We start from the raw sequence: 26,250 nt of genomic DNA, 5'->3' as shown, positions 1-26,250 counted from the left end.
TCGTAAAATTTTCGAGCATTACCCCTGTCGGCCAGCTTGTCAAGCTCTTCATACTCACGCATTTCTGCCTCTTTCTTTCTTTTTCTGCAAATGCGTCTCGCTTCCCTCTTCAGCTCTCGGTATCTTTCCCATCCCGCTCGTGTTGCGGTCGATCGCAACATTGCGAGGTAGGCAGTCTGTTTTCTCTCCACTGCGAGACGACAATCCTCATCATACCAGCTGTTTTTTTGGCTTTTCCGAAAGCCAATGGTTTCGGTTGCAGCTGTACGTAAGGAGTTTGATATGCCGTCCCACAGCTCTCTTATACCGAGATGCTGATGAGTGCTCTCAGAGAGCAGGAGTGCAAGTCGAGTAGAAAATCGTTCGGCTGTCGGTTGTGATTGCAGCTTCTCGATGTCGAACCTTCCTTGTGTTTGTTGACGTGTGCGCTTTTCTACACAGAGGCGGGTGCGTATCTTAGCTGCTACAAGATAGTGGTCCGAGTCGATGTTGGGACCACGAAGCGTACGCACATCAAAAACACTGGAGACATGTCGTCCATCTATCACAACATGATCGATCTGGTTGCGAGTGATTCGATCCGGGGACAGCCAAGTAGCTTGATGGATTTTCTTATGCTGGAATCTAGTGCTACAGATGACCATATTTCGGGCCCCGGCGAAGTCGATCAGCCTCAGACCGTTTGGTGATGTTTCGTCATGGAGGCTGAATTTTCCGACTGTTGTGCCAAAGACACCTTCTTTACCCACCCTAGCGTTGAAATCGCCAAGCACGATTTTGACATCGTGGCGGGGGCAGCGCTCATAGGTACGTTCTAGGTGCTCATAGAAGGTATCTTTGGTCACATCGTCCTTCTCTTCCGTCGGGGCGTGGGCGCAAATCAGCGATATGTTGAAGAACCTCGCTTTGATGCGGATTGTGGCTAGACGTTCATCCACCGGAGTGAATGCCAGGACTCGACGACGGAGTCTCTCTCCCACCACGAACCCCACACCGAATTTGCGCTCCTTTATATGGCCGCTGTAGTAGATGTCACAAGGACCCACCTTCTTCCGTCCTTGTCCCGTCCATCGCATTTCTTGGATTGCGGTGATGTCAGCCTTTACTCTTACGAGGACATCAACCAGCTGGGCAGAGGCACCTTCCCAATTAAGGGTCCGGACATTCCAGGTGCATGCCCTTAAATCATAGTCCTTTATACGTTTGCCGTGGTCGTCATCAAAAGGGGGGTTTCTCATCCGAGGCCTGTGTTTCTTATTCACTGGTTATTCGTTTTTATGTGGTGGGTCCCAAGCCCTACGCACAACCGCATAAGCGGGATTCGCCTTCTCACTTTAGCTCGCTTCCAGACGGATGTCTGTTGGCTACCCAGAGGATACTTGGTCTAAGACCGGAAGTTGTGAGCTGCTTGAGCCACATGTAAAAGAATCGTTCCTGGCCACTCCCAACTGAATGGCAGTCAGAAACTTTCCTCACTTACGTGAACTTCTACATATGACTCCTCCCCATACATTTATAGTCTTCAATTTCCCCTAAGTTTAATATCAAAATTACTATTATATATAGAAAATTTAAAACTATACATCTTTAAACTATATGTTAGAAAATGTTTGGGCAACTCGATTTTAAATTCGTCGAAAACAGTTTCGAGTGCTGTCCGTATAATTATTATTCTCCTTTTATAAAAGCAGTAGAGCTCTTATAAAAGTACTCGCCATTTTCATATTTTATCATAACCATATATAATATGCAACTAATATATATATATTAGGTTTCCTTAGTCGGTTTCCAATTCATCAGGACGGAAGTTGTAATGGGCTACAACACTATGCAGCACTAGGGCGTGATGAGGCTGGAGCCAAAAGTGTTAATTTGTTTCCCTCGCCATTGCCGCAAGATGTTTATAGTGCTGTCGCTGCACTTGTAGAGAAATCTCGAAAATCAGAGGCATTAAACGGAGTCCAAGTTGCGCAAGCATTAGAGGGTTTTGTCCGTCGTAAGGTTATTAAACAGACTGTGATGACTACGGTGTATGGGGTTACACGCTACGGTGCACGACTGCAAATAGCTCGCCAGTTAAAAGATATTGAAAGTTTTCCCAAAGAATGGGTATGGCCCGCTTCCACGTATTTAACATCGAAGACTTTTGAAAGCTTACGAGAAATGTTTACATCAACACGTGAAATACAAGATTGGTTTACGGAATGTGCGCGACTAATATCAGGCGTGTGTGGACAAAATGTAGAGTGGGTAACACCACTTGGTCTGCCAGTGGTGCAACCATATAACCGAAGTGAAGTGAAGCATACCATGCGTACCGGTGCAAGAGTTTCTGAAACTATGGCTATGGATATGTATGAAAAGCCAAATGTTATGAAACAAAAAAATGCATTTCCACCAAACTTCATACATTCTCTAGACTCTTCCCATATGATGCTCACTTCCCTATATTGCGAACAAAAGGGGCTTACATTTGTGTCCGTACATGACTGCTTTTGGACTCATGCATGTTCAGTGCCTGATATGAATCAGATTTGCAGAGAACAATTCGTATCTTTACATTCTCAACCTATTTTAGAGGACTTGTCAACATTTATGAGATCGAAATATACCTTCCAAGAATCGTAAGTTTTATACAATTTTTATATTTTTTTTTTTACAGATTACATTAATTTTCTTACCACAGTGACATGCTTAATGATGGATCTGCAGACGACCTTTCTAAACGTAGACTTAATCGAATTTTAGGGGAAATGCCGAGAAAGGGGAAATTTGATCTTCGAAACGTTTTGAACTCTGTATACTTTTTTAGTTGAGCTGCATTATATTAATAAACTTGATTAGAGAAAATTTGCTTTGTTTACAAGACGTTTTAGCAAAGCCAATTATTATTATTTTTAACTATTTGTGTGATTTTGTTACGTATTTGTATTATCTCATATGGATAGGAAATGTTAAGAAAAACATAATACATATAATATTAAATTATTGAATGGTACACTCTAATTGACTTAATATTTTTTTTATTTCCAAAAAAAGGAAAAACGTTTTGGGAAAGAAGATTACTAAGTGTTTTTAATTATTTTTTTAATATCGAACAGATCACAACTCAGTCAACAATTAAGCTAAGAATTTGGTGCAGCAGTTGGCAGTAGGTTGAGGGTGTGTGCGCCTCAGCACTAGTCCACACTTCTTCTATGTAAGTATAGTATATATTAAAAAAGGTGGCTTCAGATCCCTTTCTCCAGTCTCCAAATATTTATTGCAACTATTTTCCGGTTCTTTGATTTGCTTTATATATAGTATACCACTATGGATTCACGTGCTTACCTGATATCTTCGGCTCCAGCAGCGACTTTGCAGAAAATAAGGAAGAAGCCAAAGGGAAGGAGTCGGAATCGAAGAAAGACGACGAATAGTTTTCGGTCTCTTCGAGTAAACAGGTCATTACTTCTTCTTTTTAACTGTCTACCGCTTACTTGGTTATAGCCGAGTTAACGACATCGCACCATTCGTTCTTTGGGTGATACCAAGTGCGGCCAGGTCCTTTTCCGCCTGGTCTTTCCAACAGAGTGGAGGACTTATTCTTCCTCTTCCTCTGCTTCCACTAGCGGGTACCGCATCGAACACTTTCAAAGCTAGAATACGTTCGTTCATTCGGACATCTTGACCTAACCAGCGTAACCGCTGTCTTTATATTCGCTGAACTACATCGCTGTCGTCGTATAACTCGTATATGCCATTGTTCCATCGTATGAGGTATTCGCCGTTGTCAATGTTCAAAGGACTATAAATCTTCCGAAAAATCTTTCTCTCGTGTCATCTCATCGAATGTCGACATCGTCCACGCTTCTGCATCCTAAATCAGGGCGGGAATAATGAGCGACTTCAGAGTTTGGTTTTGGTTCAACGACAGAGGACATTACTTTTCAATTCCCTACTCAGTCCAAAGTAGTACCTATTTACAAGAGTGAATTGCGTCTGGTAATGGAACATCTGCTTACCTCTTCTGCTCTCAAGTGTTGTGGTCGATTGCTACGTTGCGAGGTAAGCAATCTGTTTTCACTCCACTGCGAAACGACAGTCCTCATCGTACCAGCTTTTTTTTTGCGTTGCAGAAATCTAATTGTCTCCCGTATATCACAGCCATGTAGCTTGATGAATTCTATTGTGTCGGAATCTAGTACTACAGACAACCATATTTCGGGCCACAGTGAAGTCGATCACTCCCAAGCCGTTTGGCGATGTTTCGTCATGTGAATTGAATTTTTCGACTTGTGCCGAAAACACTTTTTTTACCCTTTAGTGTTGAAATCGCCCCGTGCTCATAGTTTCGTTCTAGTAGATTTCACAAGGGTCCGAGCATTTCAGGTACATGCCCTCTAATCGTTTGCAGGTGTCGTTATTCAGGATTGTTTTTCAACCGAGCTTCTGATTGTTTTGTTTAACCTTCGCACATTCACAGAGACGGGCTTCGCCTTCTCACTTATTTCGCCTCCAAACGGATGTCTGTTGGCTACCCAGTAGATAGTTGGATAGTAGGATAGAACTTCTACACATGACCTCATCTTCCATAAATAAAATATGTATTCGTAATACAAACCTAAAGAAAGTGATAGCCAGAAGGTACTGTGGTGGCATGCCATACACAAAATTATTTTTAATTTCAATTTTATGGTGTTTATTAAAATTATTAAAATGAATCTGTAAAGTTGCAGTTATATAAAAAAAAAAATTAATTGATTCTTGATAACCACCTCTCTATGCTAAGTGCTATATTACATAGCTCACAAATTGACCGAATTCTTTGGTGACACTCGCTGCATCTGAGCTGGTTCGGGATTAGTTTTGGAAATGGTTGAATGAAGAACCAGCTAATGATTTTGTTGTTGATCGTTTCATTTATGACTTGATATTATGATTGTGTAAGTAAAATCGCACATATTAAGTCACATTGGCCGTTACCTTAAATTTTGTAAAGTTTCCAAGAGTTGACTTATGATAGAACTTATGATATAAATGAAACCATTTCTTTGCCCGAAACTTTGGGTCACCTTCTCGCGTTCACGTGTTATATTGTGCTATTAATTTGGGCTGATGAACATTCACCTTACGTCTTTTCTTCATGATCAGCGGTATGCAACGGTTCAATTGTATCAATCGAAATGAGCGCGATCGCTTGAACCAACACATTCGGTGGCCGCAGAAAGGTTCCTGAATTTTTTACCGTAAAAACTCTACACATCCATTTTAAAATCAAAAAAATATACACCCGATTCACATGCATAGGTACATATTATGTTTTTAAGTTATATTTATATCTCTTAATTTAGAGATCGCAGAAGTTTCATTTAAGCTTTGTTTTAAAGATCGGTCTATTGAAAATTAGGTGTTTTAATAAACAAGTCAAAAAAAGTGTTCTAAAATTTGCGTTATTTGAATAGGTACATATTGTATTGTGGCAATGTGAAAACGCCTTCAAATTTTTACTGCATCCGACGTCATATGAAAAAAATATGAAAGGAAAACAAAAAGGCGACCACGGAATCGGAAATTCGGTATATTTTGATAAAACTTCCAATTCGAGTGGCTCTGCAGAAAAATAAAGGCTAAAAGTGAGCCCAGTGCCCGTGTTTCCACTGTAAAAAGAGTAATACAAAATTGTAAGCATTTGGTGCCCAAAAAACACCTTTAAACGCTGAACAGAAGGACTCAAGGCTACAGTTTTGCTACAATCACATTTTTGGAAAAGTGTCTTATCAAATAACGGGATCTCTAGTATGTACACCGGAAGTTACGTATTCATTCATAACATCTCGCTGTAATATATACTGACGCGTTCTTGCAAGATCATGCTTCTGACAACGTTTCCAAGTCGCAATTTTTTCAGTACTCAAGCGAGTACAACGGGAACAATAGAATAAGCTTTTCTTCTAAATTATTAATAAAATGATAAAATTATGATTATCTGTAATTTGCATTGGTACTTATACAATGTGTGGGGTTTTCCACAAAATTTACGATTCTTGACAATTTATAAATGATAGCCACAAAAACATACTCAAGAATGAAAGTTTAATTTGTACTAAATGCTCCTATTTAATAACAAATCTAAATCATGAAAAAGATTTTATAAAGCGAAGTGACGAATAAATCACATTTTAGACCCAAATGATAACAAAGCAAATAACTAATAAATTTGTTTTCTGTGACTGATGGGTATCTAATGGAACTGACGAAACAAACAATTTTCACTAACACATGGCTAATTAAACTCAAAACCACTGCAGAGCACTGCTAACTAAACAATAACATAAGGCGACAGAAACAGCAAGTTAATCATACCGACGTATGGTAAAAGACGAGAAATGGTCACCTTTTATTAGCTTATTTTGTATGGAAGACTTAAGCTAAACTACATAGCTCGCGTATGCGAATGCGAAAGCGAAAAAATGCGCTTAACTGCGTATATTACGAGCACCTCCATAATTGCGCTTTTGAATGCGTTGACACCTGTGTACAAGGTGATATACATATACACATTTTATTTGCGAGTTTGAAAACTAACTAAATAACATGGACGGCGATTTTCAACTTTTATTGATTTTTATAGGCAGTATACATAGAATATCTCGAATTAAGCAACGGAAGGAAAATTCAAACTACCTACCTTGTTTATTAAAACTTAACCACTCCTTATCTTTAACAATTACTTAAAATATTTGATAAATATATTACTAATAAATTAATAAATATTATATTTCACAAAATACTTATATTGTAGCGAAAAAACGAGCTTAAATAATTAAAACACACACATTGTAAGTAACATAATGTTGGTATTCTTAAGAACGTGAAGGTTGCTGTGTTAGCGCATGAAAGTTGAAAATTTTCAATTTCTGTGCGTCTTCGAATCCGAGTTCGAAATTCGGAGCGTTGGTTGCGAAAACATGCGAAAGCTATGTAGCTCATCTCATAAGAACATGTGTATTCAACCTTCTGTCAAACGTTCGCACTCGCATTCGCGAGCTATGTCGTTTCGGCTTTAACCAACATAATTATATTGGCTTGTCATAAGCTATCATAACATGTACATTGAAGTAGAGGCATTGTTAGTTCATCGCTTTTTTTCATTCACAATAGTTTGGTTTTTTTCCCAAAAAACAGTAGTTGGCAATAGCGAGAAACCCCATTTTGACATATAAAAATGTAAACAAACCAAAATTTTAAATTCTATCGAACTTTATCCATATTTATTTTGACCACCCCGGATCTAATAATGATTGTAGATTTCTTAAAAGATCAGAATATTGTAGAAACGCGGTAAACAAAATGAAAATTTGATTTATGAATTCAACTTTTTTTTCAAATAAATTACATTTCAGCTGCGAGTTCGGGCCCGCATTGCCAACACAACTCATTTTTAAGCGAAGAAAATGCGTTTTATTGATCCATGATTTAGCTATTAGCTTGTGGTGGTGAAATAAAACACGCCTATTATAAAAATAGATTTAAGATAATAAAAAGTTTTTTTCGCTTTTTCAATTATGGCAAATCTGGCAAACTCTCCACTTAAAACTTTGCATTCACAATGATTTCCAAACGTCAAAAATATAAACAACATATGTTGTCGTTTGCTTAAAAGGAATTAAGTTTTGTATTGTACACATATTATTTTTGAATAAAGAAAGATACAAAATGCGTGCTTCTATAGTCCGATTGACTAAAGTATCCTTAAAATTAAAGGAGTTACGCATTCATCTTTGTCAAACGGGTGAAGCTTCAAAAGGAGCAAGGTATGATAAAGTAAAAAGTTCTAGTTACATAATAGGTGTAGACACGGCTGATTTTTATAAGTATTGAAATGGTACTGTAGATTTATGTATGGCTTATTAACTGTATGTATGTACATTGTTGTTTACTGTATAAGACGGCTTTAATAAAGCATTTTTAATTGACCAATATCAACCTAACAGAATACTATATTACGAAATAATATTTTTCAAAAAATGTCCAAAATCCTTTTATTGATCCAACGACTATAAATAATTAGCATACTTACGGTTAACTCCACCGCATCAAAATTTTAATAGTAAGAAAGTGCGATCAAAGGAGCATTAAATAATCCTGGTCAAACCAACAACGAAGTGTCCCAAAATTTCGCTTAGAAATACTTTCCGCATTAACACCGAGGTCTCATTAGTTTTTTTTGCGGACTACCACTTTCTGTTGTTCGATTATGAGGACTCTAAAGCATATGCTTACGTAGTTGCATAAATTAAGACATTGGATCATTTGGAATATCTCTTTGGATGTAATTTAATATCCTTTAATCGAAAGACCTCTCTAACACTTTAGGAAGGCAACTTAATATATAGTACGATTTTATTACTAAATAGTGTAAATACTCCCATAAATTTATTTTTAGTGTACAATGCTCATACATCATACATAAAAAACTATAATATTTTTAGGGAATACGTGGAGAAATTTTACCCAAATCTTAAGAAGAATAACCCAGAATTGCCAATTCTAATTCGAGAATGTTCAGGTGTTCAGCCACGATTGTGGGCACGATATGGTAAGTTCATTACTACTTTAACTACCTACTTAATATGCATTTAATTTCCTTGTTCATAGCTCTAGGTAAAGAAACTTCCGTTCCATTAACAAATCAGTCGGCAGCAGAAATTCAAAAACAGGTAGATGCTGTAGCAAAAGCGTAAAGTTATATTTTTGATATCAAACTAAAACTGTAAACATGTGTACATCGTGATAATAAAATATCATAACAAACGAATGTGATGCGTCTAATTTGAATTTTATTTGGTTTTAAGCTTAATTGTTATTCAATTATTACTTAACAAGATTTTGGAAAAGGCGGCAATCCGAACTTTTCAGGACAAAAGTCTTCTAAGGAATGTAACACTTGGGTCGCTCCTTTGCGTAACTCGTCCGTCACTAGTTCATCTGGTACCATCACGACTTGCATTCCTGCACTTAAGGCTGCCTGAACTCCATTAGGGGCGTCTTCAAAAACAAGACATTTCGATGGATCAGGTTTGTCCGGGAAACGAGAAGCAGCTATGAGGAATATATCAGGAGAAGGTTTGCCTTCTTTTACTTCTTGGTCTGTGGACCCGCAAACACGATGATGAAAAAGTCCAAAAACGTAGCGATGTTTAGTAATTTTTATTTCAACCATATGCTCTCCAGAACTAGTTGCCAATGCTATTGGAATATTATTAGCATGTAGATGCCTCAGTAATCGCTCTGCACCTATAAAGTTTTATAGCAAACATTTACCATATTATAGCGAACGATAGTTCATATGTAAGTAATGTGTGTGCAATGTCTGTTATGCAAGAAAATTAAGTCGTGTTGATCCTACATAAATCCTACATAAATGTTTTAAAATAATTAAAACAACAACAAAACATAATATAAATAAATGTTATTGTTGTGTTGGTATGGTAGTACAAGAACATGTAGTTTGTGTACTATTTCGAAGTTGTCAGGCTATAAAATGCCATAACTAGTGTATGTATAAACATTTCAATTTAAAAGGGCAATTTACGTAATACTATCAACTCAAATATAGTACTTTAATTTCTTGGTGAATACCTTTAGGTTCCAAATGGTAAACATTTGAAAAGAACTGGTTTCGAAATTTGATATAAAGTCTGTTTTTATGGCACTTGATGCATTCCCGTTAAAACCTAACCTATAATTAGCTGCATTATAACTCGGGGTTTGTGCGTATCTAATTGTTCCTCTTTGAGAAACCCATATCTTAGGGAGGCATAATTAATTCAGAAGTATATGATATTATTACATACGACATGATATATTAGAAGGAAATCATTAAATGTTTGTATTATTAGTTATTAAAATAATAATTATTATTATTTTCGAACCAGTATTTTATGCATATTTCTGTGTATAATTGCCCGATTTAATAACAAATAAAAGTAAATAAAAACAATTAATACAATAAGAAAGTTCAGAAAATTAAAGTATGAATCAAGTCATATTGTTTTTCAGTGAAACGTCAGTTTTGATATATTTGATTTTTAATTTGCAACTTTGAAAATAGTAAAATCAAACAGTACAAGCTTGCAAGCAATCTGGCCTTAGTCAATATAACAATGCTTGTCGTGATTGAAAACTAAAACAAACTTAGTCCGGAGATTATTGCGCTTTTGGATTAGTATAACCGATACACATTTTAGTATTCGTTTCTAAAAAATTACAATAAAACCTATAGTTATCCTTGTCCATTTTTCTTTACACATAGTTTAAAGAACTTCATGACTATCATTCCAATGTAATTGAAGTAACGTCATGCAAAATTGGTAACGTTGTATGTACTTATATAAATTTCGGATACGTGACAAATCATGATCATGATTGACATATTAAATCGTAAATATTTGAACACTGTATCTTATAAAAAAACCATCGTTTCATTGATAAAAATGTTCAATTACTTAAAAAAGTCTAACGGTTGATCTAGTCTCCTATTTGAAAGCGTTGCATATGGTCTAACCTTTCATCAACGGAGAATTTCCCAACATTTCTTTACACTTATTTGTAAATATTTTCAGGTATTCCTCGACAGTTATGGGCAATTCTAGATCATTGACAGCAATTTGAGCCGATTTTTGCTCGGTAGTGCCAAGCATTCTTACACGTACATCACGTGGATAAGGCTTGTTAAAGGACCCCGCTATTTGCCTTACAATTTCTTCATAAATCACTTCAGTATCTACAACAAAACAGAAAATTAAATTAGATGATTCAATTTGTGTATTACCTGGCATTAATTCAGCTTCTGTCATTAAAATTTCCGTTCGATCCCGTTGTTTTTGTGCATATTCTTCCCAGCTTATAGGTAATTTATAAGCATCAACTATAGCTTCAGCAACTTGCTGTGTCTGCAGCCCCATAACACTTACTTTAACGTCCCAAGTGTAAGTTTTACCGTACGGATCAAGAATTTCCTGAGTGGCTTGGGAATACAATTTTTCCGTATCTAAGAATTAATAAACCAAGAAATGAATTTTTTGCGTCGTAATATAAAATTGTAAAATATTCATTCCATGATTGTAAGCCTATGAATCGAGATTTTTGTATTAAATATAGTATTGAAATTCAGCTTAGATTATGGAAATATTTAAATTTTTACATAAGAGTTAAATAATATATACATATGTACCCTTAAATATCTACATTTTTACATAAATATAAATAGCAGCAATAATTTCCCTTGAGCATAAAGCGTATTACTGAGATTCCCTAACATTTTCCTTTTATAGTTTGCGTTATTTTCATTAGCCAATAAAAAGCTGAAATAAATTCTAAATTTGATCTTATTTTTCGTATCTTCTGAATATTAGGAAGTATTTTGTTTTTATAACTTACTAGCAGACCACTCCAGCCTCGCACGGGCTTATACAAACATTTCAAAAGTTATGAGTTTTTACACGCTTATCACACTTCCCCATACATATCTATGTACTTTAGCTTAAACTTTATTACGACTTCTAGTCTGTGTCTGTGTCCGTTGTTTTTCTCTCTGATTATGAAGGCATTGGGAACGCTCAGAGTTCGACACCCTAGTGCGAGCTTGTATGTCTCTAATTTTTTGTTCTTCAAACCGCTGCACCGCTCCGTACTCGACTCTCAAGCGCGTACTTGGCAGGTTGTGAAATTTTGTTGATCAAGCAGCTGCGAGCACTTATTACTCGACTCTCTGGCACGCGATTGCGATGCGAAGAGAATGACTTGCAAGACGATTTTCAGTTTCAGATTAAGATTCTCCATCACGGAGTGATTTGATACCCTCACCTGGGAACTATTTCCAGAAAGTTGAGATTCTAGCAATAAATATAGCCTATGTTACTCGGGGTGAATGTAGCTTTCAATGGTGACAGAATTATTGAAATCGGCACAGTAGTTTTCGAGTTTATTCAATACAAACATACATACAAATCTTTCCTCTTTATAATAGTAGTATAGGTAAGATTCAAAAATGTGTCGCTTTTTAGTTTTGCCTCATGAATAAGCTCATCAGATGTTTCCACTCTGATTCGTATATTGTTTTGTTCATATTCGAATTGATGAAAATCCAATCAGATTCTGTGACACCAATTAAGCAAGTCTGTCTTCGATTCTACAACAACACTGACTATAAATATTCAGAGAATTTAAATTTTCTCAATGACGATGGCTTATATATAGCTAAAAATTATTGCAAACACATATCGTTTTATTATTAATTTAGTTAGCAATAGTGCTAAGGGTTAATATTGCCTGTACTATCACCACTTACTTTGCAATTAAAAGTAGTGTGAGTTGTCATCATGTTGCGTAACATAAATCAACCTCGAGTAATCAATATCGTCGCCGAAGCCAAGATTGGACCAACTTAATTTAATGTATACCTTAGCCACAAAAACGTGTGGCCGGGTCTGCTGCTAGTATACTATATATGATGATTTTTGTTATTCTATTCTATATCTATGAATATATGGGTCAGTATTGTGTGTTATCTTAATAAAATACAGCAATTAATTACGGGAGTATAAAATGTTACACCTGAAGATAGACTTTCCTTATTTGTTACAAAATGTTTTGGACTATCGACACAACCTTATAAAATTGAACAATAACAAAAATATTTTAACAAAGCAACAATGATAACCCTCAAAATATTCTCTTTTCTCTTCTCTTTTTATATTTTTCTTGTCAACTCGAATAAAAGTATCTTCAATTCAAAATTATCTTCCTCGCAATTTTTCCATATTTACTCACTTACTAATCTTTTTCTGGCATTTCACGAATATTTCAAGACTAAAATTAGCGAGATCGGTTAGATCGTTTTTTTGCGGCACAACTTAATAGCAATTCAATTTTATGTTATATTATTATTAAGCGACAATTTTATTTTAATTCCGCACACGACCATTCAGTGGGGACCCGACCGCGCGAGTGATCTTAACCCCCTTCCCGTACCTCCGTGCCCGAGTGACGCCTACAACGCATAGTTAGCCGCCGAGCGACTTTTAAAAATTTTTAACTCGTGATATCTTTTGAATGGAATGTCAGGATCTAATAATTCAAAAAGTTATATGAAGGTTTTGAAACGATCTTAAATAATAAATCATTTATTTCGATAGGGATTAATACTAAGGTACAAATAAAGAGCCTTTTCAAGTAGTGGTATTTTAATTATTTTTTTTTATAAAATCGCTTATTGTGACAAAAATATAATAGTTAGAGATATGATGTCGCGACGTTTTTTGTAGAAATGATAAGTTCTACAAAATTGTAGTACATCACTTTGTCGCGATTAAAGAAAGTTTCTTGGTATTTTTTTTACATTATCGGAGTTTTGGTAAGGAACCCTATTTTTTTTTTAACTAAATAAAGCCTATCTCACTCAGGGATGGTATAGCTTTCCAACGGTGAAAGAATTTTTCAAATCGGTTCAGTAGTTTCGTAGCCTATTCGAGACAAACAAACAAAAAAACAAACCTTTCCTCTTTATAATATTAGTATAGAAGTATAGATGAAGGCTGAGGAAATTCCTGAACCGATTTTCACTCATTTTCACCATCAAAGTACAACGAAAATAGGGGCAACTTGGCACCTGTTAGTAGACATACAAACTGTACATATGGCATTGAAATTACTTATTTTCTATTAAAAGTTCCGAAACCTCACTCTTGAAAAAACTAGGCGGGATTTATGATTCTAAGCACATTGCTCATACAGTTAAACATTCAGATTGAAAATGTATGGACAGATGTCAAATAAATGTAACAAAATTTTCTTACAGAAATAAGTAATGGTTGGGAGAAATTTGAATCGAATCCATGACACCACAGATCAAGCTGTTATAAAAGGAGGTAGACTTTATTAGCTTTTTATAAAATTAAACTGAACGTACGCTGTGATATGAATTTCCCTATATTCAATTATTAATTATCAACAAATTAATAATTTCTTTTAAAAAATCGCTTTCAATTAATCAGACGTAAGTTCTAGATGATCTCGTTAATTATTAGAAATGATTGCATAGTGATAGAACCGGTATACAAGATGGTATCAAAGTTTTTCTTCAATAAAAATTGGTGTACTTTCAATGTCAGCAACTACATTATAATATACTAAATATGGATGAACTATTGTCGCACATATAAATATATGCATATTTACGTTAAAAGAAATAATAGTTCAATTACGTAATTAATTTTGACATCCTGCTATGAGAAATAGTAATATTATTAGGAATTTAGAATTTACTCATATATGTGCTCCAATTGCATAAATATAAAAACTTACCTAGTAACAAACCATCCATATCAAATATACAATGTGTAACATTCTTAAATTTCGTACACATGTTGATAAAGTTTAAACTACACTTTCTAAGCTATGTAAAATCGTGTTCTATATTAGTAAAAGCGCGAAATTTTTGTCCAAAAGATTTTAGTGACTTTTTGATTCAACTAAAATTTCATAGCGTTTGAAATAGATATCAAAAACTATCGATTCAAATATTTCTAATATTTCAAAGCATTCAATATTCGATTTAAGCAATTGTAATGTCCTTGGCAACAGCTGGATTACTATTTTCTGGTGAATTTCCATGAATACATCATGGAAAAGAGAAAACTAAAGTTAGATGTTCCATCTTTTCGCTCATCATTTTTTGACATCTCAAATTTATACCATGTTCACATAAGTATTCTAATTAATATACTATGGATGTGCCAATTATTGTTTTAATGCGGATAGAATGAATAGAACCAATTTATTATATAAATTGAAAATTTACATTCGTAAATTCGTAAACGTATGGCAACATCGCAAAATTACAATATCGCCAAACAGCTGTTAATTATACTCTCGCAACAAATGTTGCTAAAGAGAGTATTATAGTTTTGTTCACATAACGGTTGTATGTAACACCCAAAACTAAACGAGTTAGAAATAGGGTTATATATACCAAAGTGATCAGGGTGAAGAGTGGAGTTCAAAAACGAATGTCTGTCTGTCCGTCCGTCTGTGCAAGCTGTAACTTGAGTAAAAATTAAGATATGATGAAACTTGGCACACTTATTTCTTGGCACCATAGGCAGGTTGCTTTCGAAAATGAAATTTCGAAATGAATAAAGTGCCATAACTAAGCCATAAATAAAGCTATGGAAATAAAATTTGGTATTGTAACGGATTTCCTAAAATCTGTTGTTAACGTTAAAACTCTACCCTGAGTTCGATCACTGGATTGTCAAATAAAAGTCACACTTTAATGGCTATACACTAATCTTTATTTCTAATTCCTTATAACTTAACACTTTAGTACTCAATACTCTACTTTACAACTCTAACTTATAACTTGTTTACACTTTGCTCGACAACTCTCTCCTTAGAATTGTCCTCACTCGACAACTCTCTTATCAGAACTGTGTCTTGCTGCCAGTCCGGCAGCCCTTATATAGTCGATTGTAAGCGATACATCGCCACTCGAACATTCTGGCAACTACGAGTATCGATATCTAGATACATCTGGCAAGTTGTCGATTTCGATAGTTAATTCTAGTTTGTTCTGGTGCCATTTTCGTTACAATATATTCTTATTAAGATAACACACATAACCTATAATTAGGTATATGAGAGATAGGGGAAGTAATGACCAAATTTTAACCATTTCTGGTACAGAGACACACTAGTAAAAGAAAAAGATTTCCTCTGAATTAAATTAAGATATCTGAGAGATTTACCGATATTTTCGTTGAGAAACTACCATAAGGCACTGAGTTATTCAAATTCGATATCCGGGGCATTGAAAAGTTATGCCCGATTTCCACAATTTTTTCACAAGTGATGCCACTGATCATATACAGTATTTATGTAAACTTTTATTTCGCTATCTTCATTGGTTCCTAATGTATATCTTATAAAGTGAAGGAATGAGATGGAATATAAACTTGAGTTATATATGAAGTTGTCGTAGTTGTGAACCGATGTCATCCATTTTCCACACGTATCATCAGGGTGTCCAGAAAATATTATATACTGAATTTCATTGAAATCTGTCGAGTAGTTGCTCGGATATTGTTTTTTGATCCATAAGTGGGAGATGCCACGCCCATTTTTCATTTTGTAAATAAATCTGAATGCAGCTTCCATCTGCCATTTCTTATGCAAAATTTAGTGTTTCTGACGTGTTTCGTTAGTGAGTTAACGCACTTTTAGTAATTTTCAACCTAACCTTTGTATGGGAGGTAGGCGTGGTTATTATCCGATTTCTTTCAATTTTGGACTGTATTAAGAAGTGGCTAAAAAACGACTGCAGAACGTTTGGTTTATATAGCTTTTTTGGTTTGCTAGATATGTACAAAAATCCTATGTGGGGGCGTGACAACGCCTACTACCTCAAAAAAATTGTATCCAAATATGCCCCTTCATACCAAATTTTATTTCTATAACTTTATTTATGGCTTAGTTATGGCACATTATGTTTTTTCGGTTTTCGCCATTTTGTGGGCGTGGTAGTGGACCGATTGGACCATTTTCGTTAGCAACCCTCTCACGATCCCAAGGAACATGTGTTCCAAGTTTCATTAAGATATATAAATTTTTACTCAAGTTATCGCTTGCACGGACGGACGGACGGACAGACATCCGGATTTCAACTCCACTCATCATCCTGATCATTAATATATATATCACCTCATATCTAACTCTTTTATTTCTTGGTGACACAAACAACCGCTATGTGAACAAAACTATAATACACTGTGGAACATGTTACGAGAGTATAAAAATAAAAGACAAACTATCGTGAGATGTTTTGATTTCTGTGAGCTCTTCCACTCGGGTCAACTCCTGTTGCGGCAATTCTTAGTTTATAGGAGAGGGGGCGACGAAGAGATAAGAATCGCGACGAGTCTCCTGTGTTCGGCAACACGCTTTGTGTTTTTATTCGTAGCAATTCGCTGCTACGTAACAGCGTTGCATTTGCGCATATTTTAAAATTAATGTATATAATATATTTGAAATTTTGAATTTTATAATTAATTTTTTGTATGTAATTGCAAATACATATAGAAATATGCATAATACAATTAAACTATGTTAGAAAATAGAGAATAAAAATAAAAATTAGTTAAAGAAAAATATATTTTTGTTTGGAAACGATTCGCACAAGAAAGTGAGAAAATGATATAGAAGAGAATTAGAGAAAAACACGAGCAGAGTTGACGAACACAAATTCCTCGTTTAAACGCAATGAGCGACAGCAAAAGAGAATCGCTCGATAATTTCCAACAAGAGTTGACCCGTGTGAAATAGCTCTATCTAGTCTGGTTAAATTATTGTAACGGATTTCCAAAATCTGTCGTTTACTCCAAAACTCTACCCTGAGTTCGATCACTGGATTGTCTAATAAAAGTCACACTTTAATGGCTATACACTAATCTTTATTTCTAATTCCTTATAACTTAACACTTTAGTACTCAATACTCTACTTTACAACTCTAACTTATAACTTGTTTAAACTTTGCTCGACAACTCTCTCCTTAGAATTGTCCTCACTCGACAACTCTCTTATCAGAACTGTGTCTTGCTGCAAGGCCGGCAGCCCTTATATAGTCGATTGCTAGCATCTTATCGTCACTCGAACATTCTGGCAACTACGAATATCGATGTCTAGATAGATCTGGCAAATTATCGATTTCGATTGTCTATTCTAGTTTGTTCTGGTGCCATTTTCGTTACATTATTAATACATATTCGATATCCGATTGCATGTAGAACATGATACGAAATCACCCTGCAAGACGGGTACCGGCGAATTCTTCGGTGAAAAGCCAGGGAGCGGTACTAGCAGTTTCAATGAAAGTTTCTATGCCATTCTTAAGGGCGAAATGACAATAGTACCCGAAACTTTTGTGTACGTGTGATCGTTCATCCTTCTTCTACCAAAACCCCAAATGAGAAATTAATAACAAAATCATTAATTATATTTCATATTTATTTAAAATATCATGCCATTTAGGTGTTTATTATTATATTTACTTTATAAATTATCGTACTACACTATATACATATGTAAAACGTATTGAATAGTTGAACAATTTTTGCTATCTGACAAAGGCTGGAGGAAGAGTGGCAAATGTCAAATACCCCGAGCGGCCTGGAAGTGTAAGCTGCGCACATTATGTGAGGACTCTTTTGGTTTCTTTAGGAGTTTTTGTAAGATCTGTTCTTTCATTAATTTCACTAGAACTAGATTCATCCAATTTCTGGGAGGAAGGTTTGTATAAAATATAAAGTAAAATTAGAATTTTTACAACATTAAAGTTGGTAATAATTACCTTATGTTTCAAGAATTCTAAATATAGCACGGGCAACTTTCTAGTCATAACATCCATGCTCTTGCTGTAGTATTTCCATTGAACTAATTTCGGTGAATCCATGTTCTTGTAAAGCGATACAACAACGCTATGATTGCTCAATACAAAGTGAAAATGAATCAAAAAAGTTCTCCTAATTGAACATACAAGAAGTTTTTAAATTTCCAATAATCACAAACATTCACTTAAATTTACCCTTTAATTTCTGAGTTTTAGCTGCTAATGGCACGGCCAACAGAGGAGCCGGTAATTCTAAAAATACTGCAACTGCTTTGCCCTCTAGCTGATTGGCCAAACCCAGTTTACACACGTCGCGATGATAAACGGTTACAAAAGCACCTAAGCTAGGTCGGTTCAGTTCTTCCCGGGCTTGTGTTGAGCAAAAGGTTTAATTGCACGTAAAAAGTGACATTAAACCTAATATCTGGTATGTAAATGATTTGTGTTTGATGAAGCAGCGTTTGCATCCATAGTTCTGGATTTGCTTGCAGCACATATTCAATCGATTCGAAAGTTCTACGCTGCTACCATAAGTGACCCCAATTAGGTTGCGTACATTTAACGCGCCGTATGAGGTTTGAAATATCTGTATGGAAAATTTTAGAATTTAAGGCAAGATAATATTATTAGATTAGGTTAGGTTAAACTGGTAGGCCAATACGCCACACATAGACCTATTTAGGTCTTTTGCGATACCAGATGGAGTGCCGTCACGTTGTCCACGAGGAGTAGTCATCCATTAGGATGCCAGTGCTTGACACGAATTTTAAAAGCATTTGTGGTGTCACTTTCGATATCTCTTCCAGATTTTCATATTGTGAGGCCCCCAAGTAGCGAAGTCGTTGCCTTGATAATGCAGGGCAGGTGCACAGAAGACTTCATTGTTTCTATTGCACCTTGCTCTTGACATTTCCTGCAGTCATCTCGATCTGTAAGTCCCATTTTATAGGCATGTGCCGCCACCAGACAGTGGCCTGTGAGTATTCCCACCAAACTCCTACAGTCCCTTCTATCGTGTGACAGAATGAGTTTGGTGTACTTCTGGTCTACGGTTTTACACATGGCTTTAGCGGTTTTACACCCCGGTATATTTGTCCAACGTGTTAGGATTTTTCTTTTCATGCCCCTGTCCAGATCATCGAACAGACAGGCATGGGTTTGCCAATGTTTGTCGCGTTTCCGGAAGACAGTTTTACACCATTCTTGGCAATTTCGTCCACAATCTCGTTGCCTTCAATGCCTTTATGTCCTGGCACCCAGTAGAAGTGAAGACAGGTGTTCCTAGCAACTCTCTCCACTGCCATCCTGGTATCCAAAACACTTTTGGCCGAAATGCAAACCGTGGTTGTTGCCTTTATTGCTGCTTGACTGTCTACGTAGATATTGACTTTGGAGTAGCCGGCTGCTGTATTGAAGACTAGCTCTGCGGCTTTCCCAATTGCAAATACCTCCGCTTGAAAAATACTGCAGTGGTTCGGAAGTTTAAAAGGCTGCTTTACACCTAACTCCTGACAGTATATTCCAGCACCTACCCCGTCCTCCATTTTCGAGCCATCCGTGTAGATATTCAATGTGCTGCGTGAGGTTAGCATTCCCTTACGCCAGCCGTCTTTTTCCAGGTTCACTCGGAATTTACTTTCCCAGTTCATGAGTGGGGTCAAGTAGTCGGTACTTGCCAAACCGCACCTACCCACCGAGCTGCGCCCAAAAGTTCTATACGCAAATTCTCCTCCCGCCAGTAGTCGCCCCGCAGATTTTGCCGCATAGGTTTCGGCAAAGAGATCTATCGGTGGCAGGTTAAGTATCCATTCAAGAGCTGCCGTAGGGGTGGTTCTTAGAGCTCCCGTTATACAGAGCGCTGCGAGTCGCTGAACCCTTTCCATTGGCTTTCGGTAAGTTGATTTCTTTATGCCTGTCCACCACACAATAGCACCATAGAGCAGAATTGGTCTCACTATCGCTGTGTAGCACTAGTGCATGAGAGAGGGAGAAAGCCCCCAGGTAGTGCCGAGCAGCTGCCTGCATGCATAAAGAGCATTACTAGCCTTTCTTACCCTTTCTTCCACATTGTGCTTCCACAGTAACTTGCTGTCCAAGACGACTCCCAGGTACTTAGTGCGGTCTTTCGGTAATAGTTCTCTTCCGTTTAGCGAGGGGAACCTCCATTGAGGGATTTTGTATTTCCTTGTAAACACAAGTGTATAAATGAGCATCGGCCCCGTCTACCATACTCACCATAGCATTACCTACCGTCCACATTAACACACACGCATACATCTCTCACGAGAACTTTACACACAAACACACACCAACTTGAGAACATCAAACTGGAGACTTTTACGTTAACAAAAAGGATCAACGATCAAAAAAGAACCAGCTTTTGCTATCGACTCCGAGTAAAGCAACATCGCCGTAGACTTCGTCGTGGTTTTTTAATTACCCTTATTTAATATCTAATTCAATAATCAACTCCTGTGAACTCAAATTTATTGTAAAATAAAAATTGTTACAAATCGGAAATAAATTCTTTTTCAATTAGTGTTGTGGAAAAAAGGAACAAGTGGGAAGTGACGAGTTCACTATATGGTCCTTCGAGCATTTAGAAAGGCACTTGTGGAAAATACACCCATATGAACAAAAAAAAAAAAAACAAGTAATTAAAGCTTTTAAAAAATCAAAGTGCAGTGAAAAATATCCAAAACATATGAAAAATTATATGTAAAATCGTTCTTTGCAGTGTAGACACATATATTAAAAACATAAAAAAAAAAACAAAAACATACTATATATACACATATATATAAATAATTGTATACAAACTTGTACAGTGCAGGTGCAGTGAAACACATCTAAAATACATAAAAAAAAAAAAACGGGCGCGATAATACACCGGTAATTTATAACCGGTTTAAAACAAAAAACGGGCGCGATTTTTAAACCACATAACTTATACGGTAACTTATAACAGTTTGGAAAAAAATAAATAAATAAAAAAATCTACACCAACATACATAAGAGGACACGATAGGACAACAGGAATCTATATACAACCTGCTGGACGTTAAATCAGGAACTACGGAACTACAACCTAGATTACCACCCTAATACAACTAAGTACCACCCTAATACCCCTTGAGGCGGACTAGAGTGAGTGTATCCATTCCTTATATTTGTTCATATGTACATATGTATGCAAACACCTTTTTAAAACGATATATACATCACATAATTACATTGTTTCATGCCTAAACGAGCTTATATTTGTGTAAACAAACACACATAATCACTTCAAAAAACAAAACAAAAAAAATATTCAAGCATCTACTTGCAATAATTTCCGGCAATACCCCTTCTGTTTCAAGAAACAGCAAGCAGGATTGCATTAAATAAATAAGCATACGGCATAAAGAAATCAAATTACGAAACAAGATTTAAAAGGACATACATATTTGCATATTGATTTACAACATATAAATTAATACTGTGTATTTATCATATTACATACTTACATACATATACAATATATTTCTATTTAAAAACCGGTTCCTGAACAATTCAATTTTCTCGTTCTCTCCACTTCCAAAATCATACGTCCCACATTTGCATGTTGGTACATTGCATTATTATATTACACCTACACTTTTAAGTGCTGGGGTCAAAGACCCGCACATCATCCAATTCTCTCCTACCACAGTCTTCTTACCGCGCAAACAAACGTACATACGCATACCTAATGTAATTGTGCTGCCAATGCTTATATATCCAACTAACATAGGGTAAATTTGAACAATTAAGAATCATAAAAACACGATCGGTCTATATTATACAATTTGTACATTTACTTATAATCACGGCCCGCAAAGGCAAATATTTTCTTACATACCCCTTGTTCTTTGTACAACAAAAACAAGCAGGTTTGTAGCCAATATAATTAACGCATATTACATGCACACAAACAAGCACATAACGTGCACTCATATGTACAAAGGATATTGACCTCTTACGCGCGATCATATAAACAAGGACATTCGAATAAGTCCGTAACTTATAATAAAACGAGATTCCAAACGCATTTAAATACAAACGCATACTAAATAAAAACGGAACAAAAAGCGTATTTTATAATTACAACGAAAAAAAAAAATCTTATTTGCGTAAAAAGAGTTTTCGGTTCGCTAATTTCAATATAGAAAATTATTAATATTAAACTATTAATCAATTTTAAAAGTCTAAATGAACATAGATTCAAAAGACTCTAAATCAACTCAGAGCTTAAAAATTCCTAAAATGATTACAGACGATAAGAGTCCATGTACACCGGCAGAAGCTACACGCTCAAAGCAAGGTGCTACAAAACCGAAAAGGGGGAAAGACATGTTGTACTCTAAATTCATTTCTGAGAGTGACTGTCTAATAAGATACTGCACTCGATTTACATCTTCGCCGATGCAAAACAACTCTGAATCGGCACTTGAAATAAAATGTCAAACAATTGAAAATTTTTGGACACGTCTCCAAGCGGTGTATGACTTAATAGTAGAAACTGATGATTCAGATCTACCGGAAAATTTTAAATCTTCGGCTTACGCCAAATATGAAAACTGTTTAGACCAGTATGTAGACTCAAAAATTGTGATCTCAGATCAATTAAAACTTTTGAAGTCAATCGCGCCTACTCCCCAATCGAGAGTAGAGCTGGCACAAATAAAACCCCAAGAAAATAATTCAGACACTTATCTCCAAGTGCCAGCATGCGATACGGAAATATTTCACGGATGTTATGATCAATGGCCGTCCTTCCGGGACATGTTCACAGCTCTCTTTATAAATCATCCTAGACTCGCAGATGCACAAAAACTATACCACCTAAGGTATAAAACACAAGGGGAAGCAGGCATGATCGTCAAGCAATTCGGCTTAAATGGCGAAAGTTTTAAGCTGGCTTGGCAAGCACTAGTCGAAAGATACGAAAATAAAAGGGTAATGATAGAAAATCCTATTAAAACTATACTACATTACCCTAAAATCAAACAAGAAACTAGCCATGAATTTCAAAAGTTTTACTCGACAGTAACAAATTGCCTATCAGTATTACAAACACAAAATGCTCCCGTAGAATATTGGGACCATATGATAGTAACTATTTGCGCAGAAAAACTCCCTGATGCTACGTTACTACGATGGGAACAGTCACTAGACGACAGAAGAGTGATGCCCACATGGGAGCAAATGAAAACATTCCTCGCTGCTCAGTACGAGATAGCTGAGCGAATGGGCAGCCAAAATATGAATGTAACTAGTCTTCAAAATGAGTCGAGTAAAAACTTGCTTAAACCTCAAGCCAGCAAACATATCCAATACAATACACACGTGAATAAAAGTCACTCCTTCGTGTCAAACCAAGCCAACTAATGGCAAACAGTATGTGAAATGTGTAAGGGGGGTCATAAAATAAAAACTTGCGAGAAATTTAAGAAATTAAATATTAGTGAAAGGAACAACTTTGTCAGATCAAAACGACTCTGTACAAACTGCTTGTCCCACACACATAATATAAATAATTGCGAAAGCAAATTTAACTGCGTTTATTGTCAAAAAAGACACCACTCAATGTTGCATTTCAACAAACCTCCTATGCCACCCCAAAATAATGCTTACATTAGCACAAAAAGAACCACGGGTTTAGTTGCAACAGCAACTCCCGAAACACAAAACCCCGAAATTGGCCAAGAGGCACCATGTTGCTCAAAGACATCAAAGGCCAATGCATTACATAGCGAGATTCAAAGTATGGTATTACTACCCACAGCAGTAGTCTCCATCGAACATCGAGGAGAACTATTCAAACTTAGAGCCTTAATAGACCAAGGATCACAACGATCCTTCATAGCGTCTAAGGCACAAAATAAACTAAAACTGCCAATGAAACAAGCAAAATTTGAAATTACGGGAATGGGTGGAAGAGTTATACAGAACTCTAATAAAATCTGCCCCATTACCCTAATATCCACGCCAGCGAATAAGCGTATTCTAGCAGAAGCTATAGTCTTACCACAATTGACAAATATGCTTCCTAGCTTCCAAATAAATAGCAAGCATTTGGATAAGGTTTCACAACTGAATCTAGCAGATCCCAACTGCAACACCCCAGCTCCAATAGATATTCTATTAGGCAGCGACCTTCTACCACAAATAATACTAGAAGGTGTTGAAAAAATATCAAACACCATTCTAGCTCAAAATACTATATTCGGTTGGATACTAAGTGGACCAGTTACTGAAACAGTTAACACCTTGACAACTGAAGTTGAGGAAATATCCAATGAATGCCTTAATACACAATTAAGGAAATTTTGGGAGTTAGAAGAACTCCCTCCCATATCGATTACAACACCAGAAGATCAGTATTGTGAAGACTTTTACAAAGCCACAACCACTAGATCACAAAATGGTCGGTATGTCGTGCGACTACCACGAAAACAACAATTTCCTGACACACTCGCCTTAGGTCACTCCCGCACCTCTGCCATACAGCAGTTTCTAAGCATGGAAAAAAACCTACTTAGAAAAGGTGAGCTTAAACAAGAATATGATGGGGTCTTAGAAGAATACCTCCATTTAGACCACATGGAGGAAATAAGCCCATGCGAAAAAATCATAAAAGGCAAGTATCACTCATTCTACTTGCCACATCACGCAGTAGTAAAGCCTGAGAAAAAAAACCACAAAGGTCAGAGTTGTTTTCAATGCCTCAAGAACCACTAGCTCGGGGAATTCCCTCAATGATATTCTATTCACGGGACCCACACTTCAACCAGATTTAATGCTCCTCATATTAAATTGGCGTATATACAAATACGTATACAATGGGGACGTCGAAAAAATGTATCGACAAATAGTCATACATAAAGATGATCAAGATTTTCAGCGAATTATTTTCCGAAAATCTCCCAATAGTCCACTACGCGACTTTAAATTAAAAACTGTTACCTTTGGCGTGAACTGTGCCCCATACCTAGCCATTCGTACACTACACGAATTGGCAGAAGACACAAAGTCAGAATTTCCGCTGGCAACACAAGTGTTAAAAACACAGACATATGTGGACTATATCCTGTCTGGAAGCCACAGCCTTCCACAGGCATACGAGTCCTTATCACAAGTAAGAAGTGCTCTCAGCACCGCAGGGTTTCCTCTAAAAAAGATCACAGCTAATCACCCAAATATAGTAAAAAATATTCCAAAAGATCATTTGTTGGATACTAATTTCCTTGTATTCGAAAAGGAAAGTACAACAAAAACACTAGGCATCCAATGGAATGCGATATCTGATAAGTTTTCATATACTACAGAGTCAATTTCCGCAATATCCGCCATAACAAAAAGACAAATTTTGTCCTCTGTGGCAAAACTTTTCGACCCCGCAGGATGGCTTTCGCCAATTATGATACAAGCGAAAATCCTAATTCAAGAATTGTGGCTAGACGGAACCGATTAGGAAGAACAAGTGAAACCTCTTCGCTTAGAAAAATGGTCCCAGTTTGCTAATAATCTGAACGACATTTCTCAGATACAAATACCACGGTGGGTACACTATTCCCCCGAATACAAAATCGAACTACATGGCTTTTGCGACGCCTCTGAAAAGGCATATTGTGCCACTATATATGTGCGCACACAAAGCGATATAGCAACTACATGTCACCTACTAGTAGCAAAAGCAAAAGTTGCTCCTCTAAAAACACTAAGTCTACCACGACTAGAACTCTGTGGCGCACTGCTACTAGCCAAACTAGTATCCGTGGTACATACCCATTTGAAC

General features: G+C 36.3%; 3 protein-coding genes and 1 long non-coding RNA gene across 8 annotated transcripts in view; 2 read left to right on the top strand and 2 right to left on the bottom strand.

Moving 5' to 3' along the window:
- Positions 1 to 3,006, top strand: part of LOC105219240 (DNA-directed RNA polymerase, mitochondrial) — a 76,336-nt gene extending 73,330 nt beyond the window's left edge. For both annotated transcript variants that reach the window (XM_054226696.1, XM_011195239.3), the window contains exons 13-14: positions 1,772 to 2,624; positions 2,687 to 3,006. In XM_054226696.1, the coding sequence (XP_054082671.1) occupies positions 1,772 to 2,624; positions 2,687 to 2,816 (983 nt within the window). In that variant the 3' untranslated portion in view covers positions 2,817 to 3,006. The remainder of the gene's footprint in view (positions 1 to 1,771; positions 2,625 to 2,686) is intronic.
- Positions 2,747 to 6,396, bottom strand: LOC114804874 (uncharacterized). Its single transcript, XR_008470274.1, has 2 exons — positions 4,005 to 6,396; positions 2,747 to 3,859 (listed from the first exon to the last, which is right to left on the bottom strand). It is a non-coding gene; the product is annotated as an uncharacterized LOC114804874 (long non-coding RNA).
- Positions 6,397 to 7,581: 1,185 nt separating this feature from the next.
- Positions 7,582 to 8,800, top strand: Gs1l_0 (NADH dehydrogenase [ubiquinone] 1 alpha subcomplex subunit 2). The gene is made up of 3 exons (XM_011195237.3): positions 7,582 to 7,796; positions 8,475 to 8,581; positions 8,641 to 8,800. The coding sequence occupies exons 1-3, from the start codon at positions 7,699 to 7,701 to the stop codon at positions 8,724 to 8,726; spliced, it is 291 nt and encodes a 96-aa protein (XP_011193539.1). The 5' UTR covers positions 7,582 to 7,698; the 3' UTR covers positions 8,727 to 8,800.
- On the bottom strand, positions 8,708 to 14,760 carry Gs1l_2 (probable pseudouridine-5'-phosphatase). Of its 4 annotated transcripts, none has more exons than XM_054226902.1 (4): positions 14,350 to 14,759; positions 10,817 to 11,035; positions 10,550 to 10,768; positions 8,708 to 9,279 (listed from the first exon to the last, which is right to left on the bottom strand). In XM_054226902.1, the coding sequence occupies exons 1-4, from the start codon at positions 14,408 to 14,410 to the stop codon at positions 8,861 to 8,863; spliced, it is 918 nt and encodes a 305-aa protein (XP_054082877.1). In that variant the 5' UTR covers positions 14,411 to 14,759; the 3' UTR covers positions 8,708 to 8,860. The 4 variants fall into 4 exon arrangements, with proteins under 4 accessions (XP_054082877.1, XP_054082878.1, XP_011193538.1 ...); XM_054226903.1 differs by lacking the exon at positions 14,350 to 14,759 and adding an exon at positions 11,425 to 14,272; XM_011195236.3 differs by lacking the exon at positions 10,817 to 11,035 and having other exon boundaries at positions 14,350 to 14,760.
- Between the last annotated feature and the right edge of the window lie 11,490 nt (positions 14,761 to 26,250).

Source organism: Zeugodacus cucurbitae, chromosome 3 (assembly GCF_028554725.1).
Source record: "Zeugodacus cucurbitae isolate PBARC_wt_2022May chromosome 3, idZeuCucr1.2, whole genome shotgun sequence".
NCBI lineage: Eukaryota > Metazoa > Arthropoda > Insecta > Diptera > Tephritidae > Zeugodacus > Zeugodacus cucurbitae.
This window is presented reverse-complemented; position numbering and strand designations above follow the sequence as displayed.

Coding starts and splice junctions, on each gene's coding strand:
- Gs1l_0 (XM_011195237.3), top strand. CDS start 7,699: ATGCGTGCTTCTATAGTCCGATTGACTAAAGTATCCTTAAAATTAAAG. Junction 7,797..8,474: donor GAAGCTTCAAAAGGAGCAAG/GTATGATAAAGT, acceptor TAATATTTTTAG/GGAATACGTGGAGAAATTTT. Junction 8,582..8,640: donor ACGATTGTGGGCACGATATG/GTAAGTTCATTA, acceptor CCTTGTTCATAG/CTCTAGGTAAAGAAACTTCC.
- Gs1l_2 (XM_054226902.1), bottom strand. CDS start 14,410: ATGTGTACGAAATTTAAGAATGTTACACATTGTATATTTGATATGGAT. Junction 11,036..14,349: donor TATGGATGGTTTGTTACTAG/GTAAGTTTTTAT, acceptor ATTAATTCTTAG/ATACGGAAAAATTGTATTCC. Junction 10,769..10,816: donor AGAAGCTGAATTAATGCCAG/GTAATACACAAA, acceptor GTTTTGTTGTAG/ATACTGAAGTGATTTATGAA.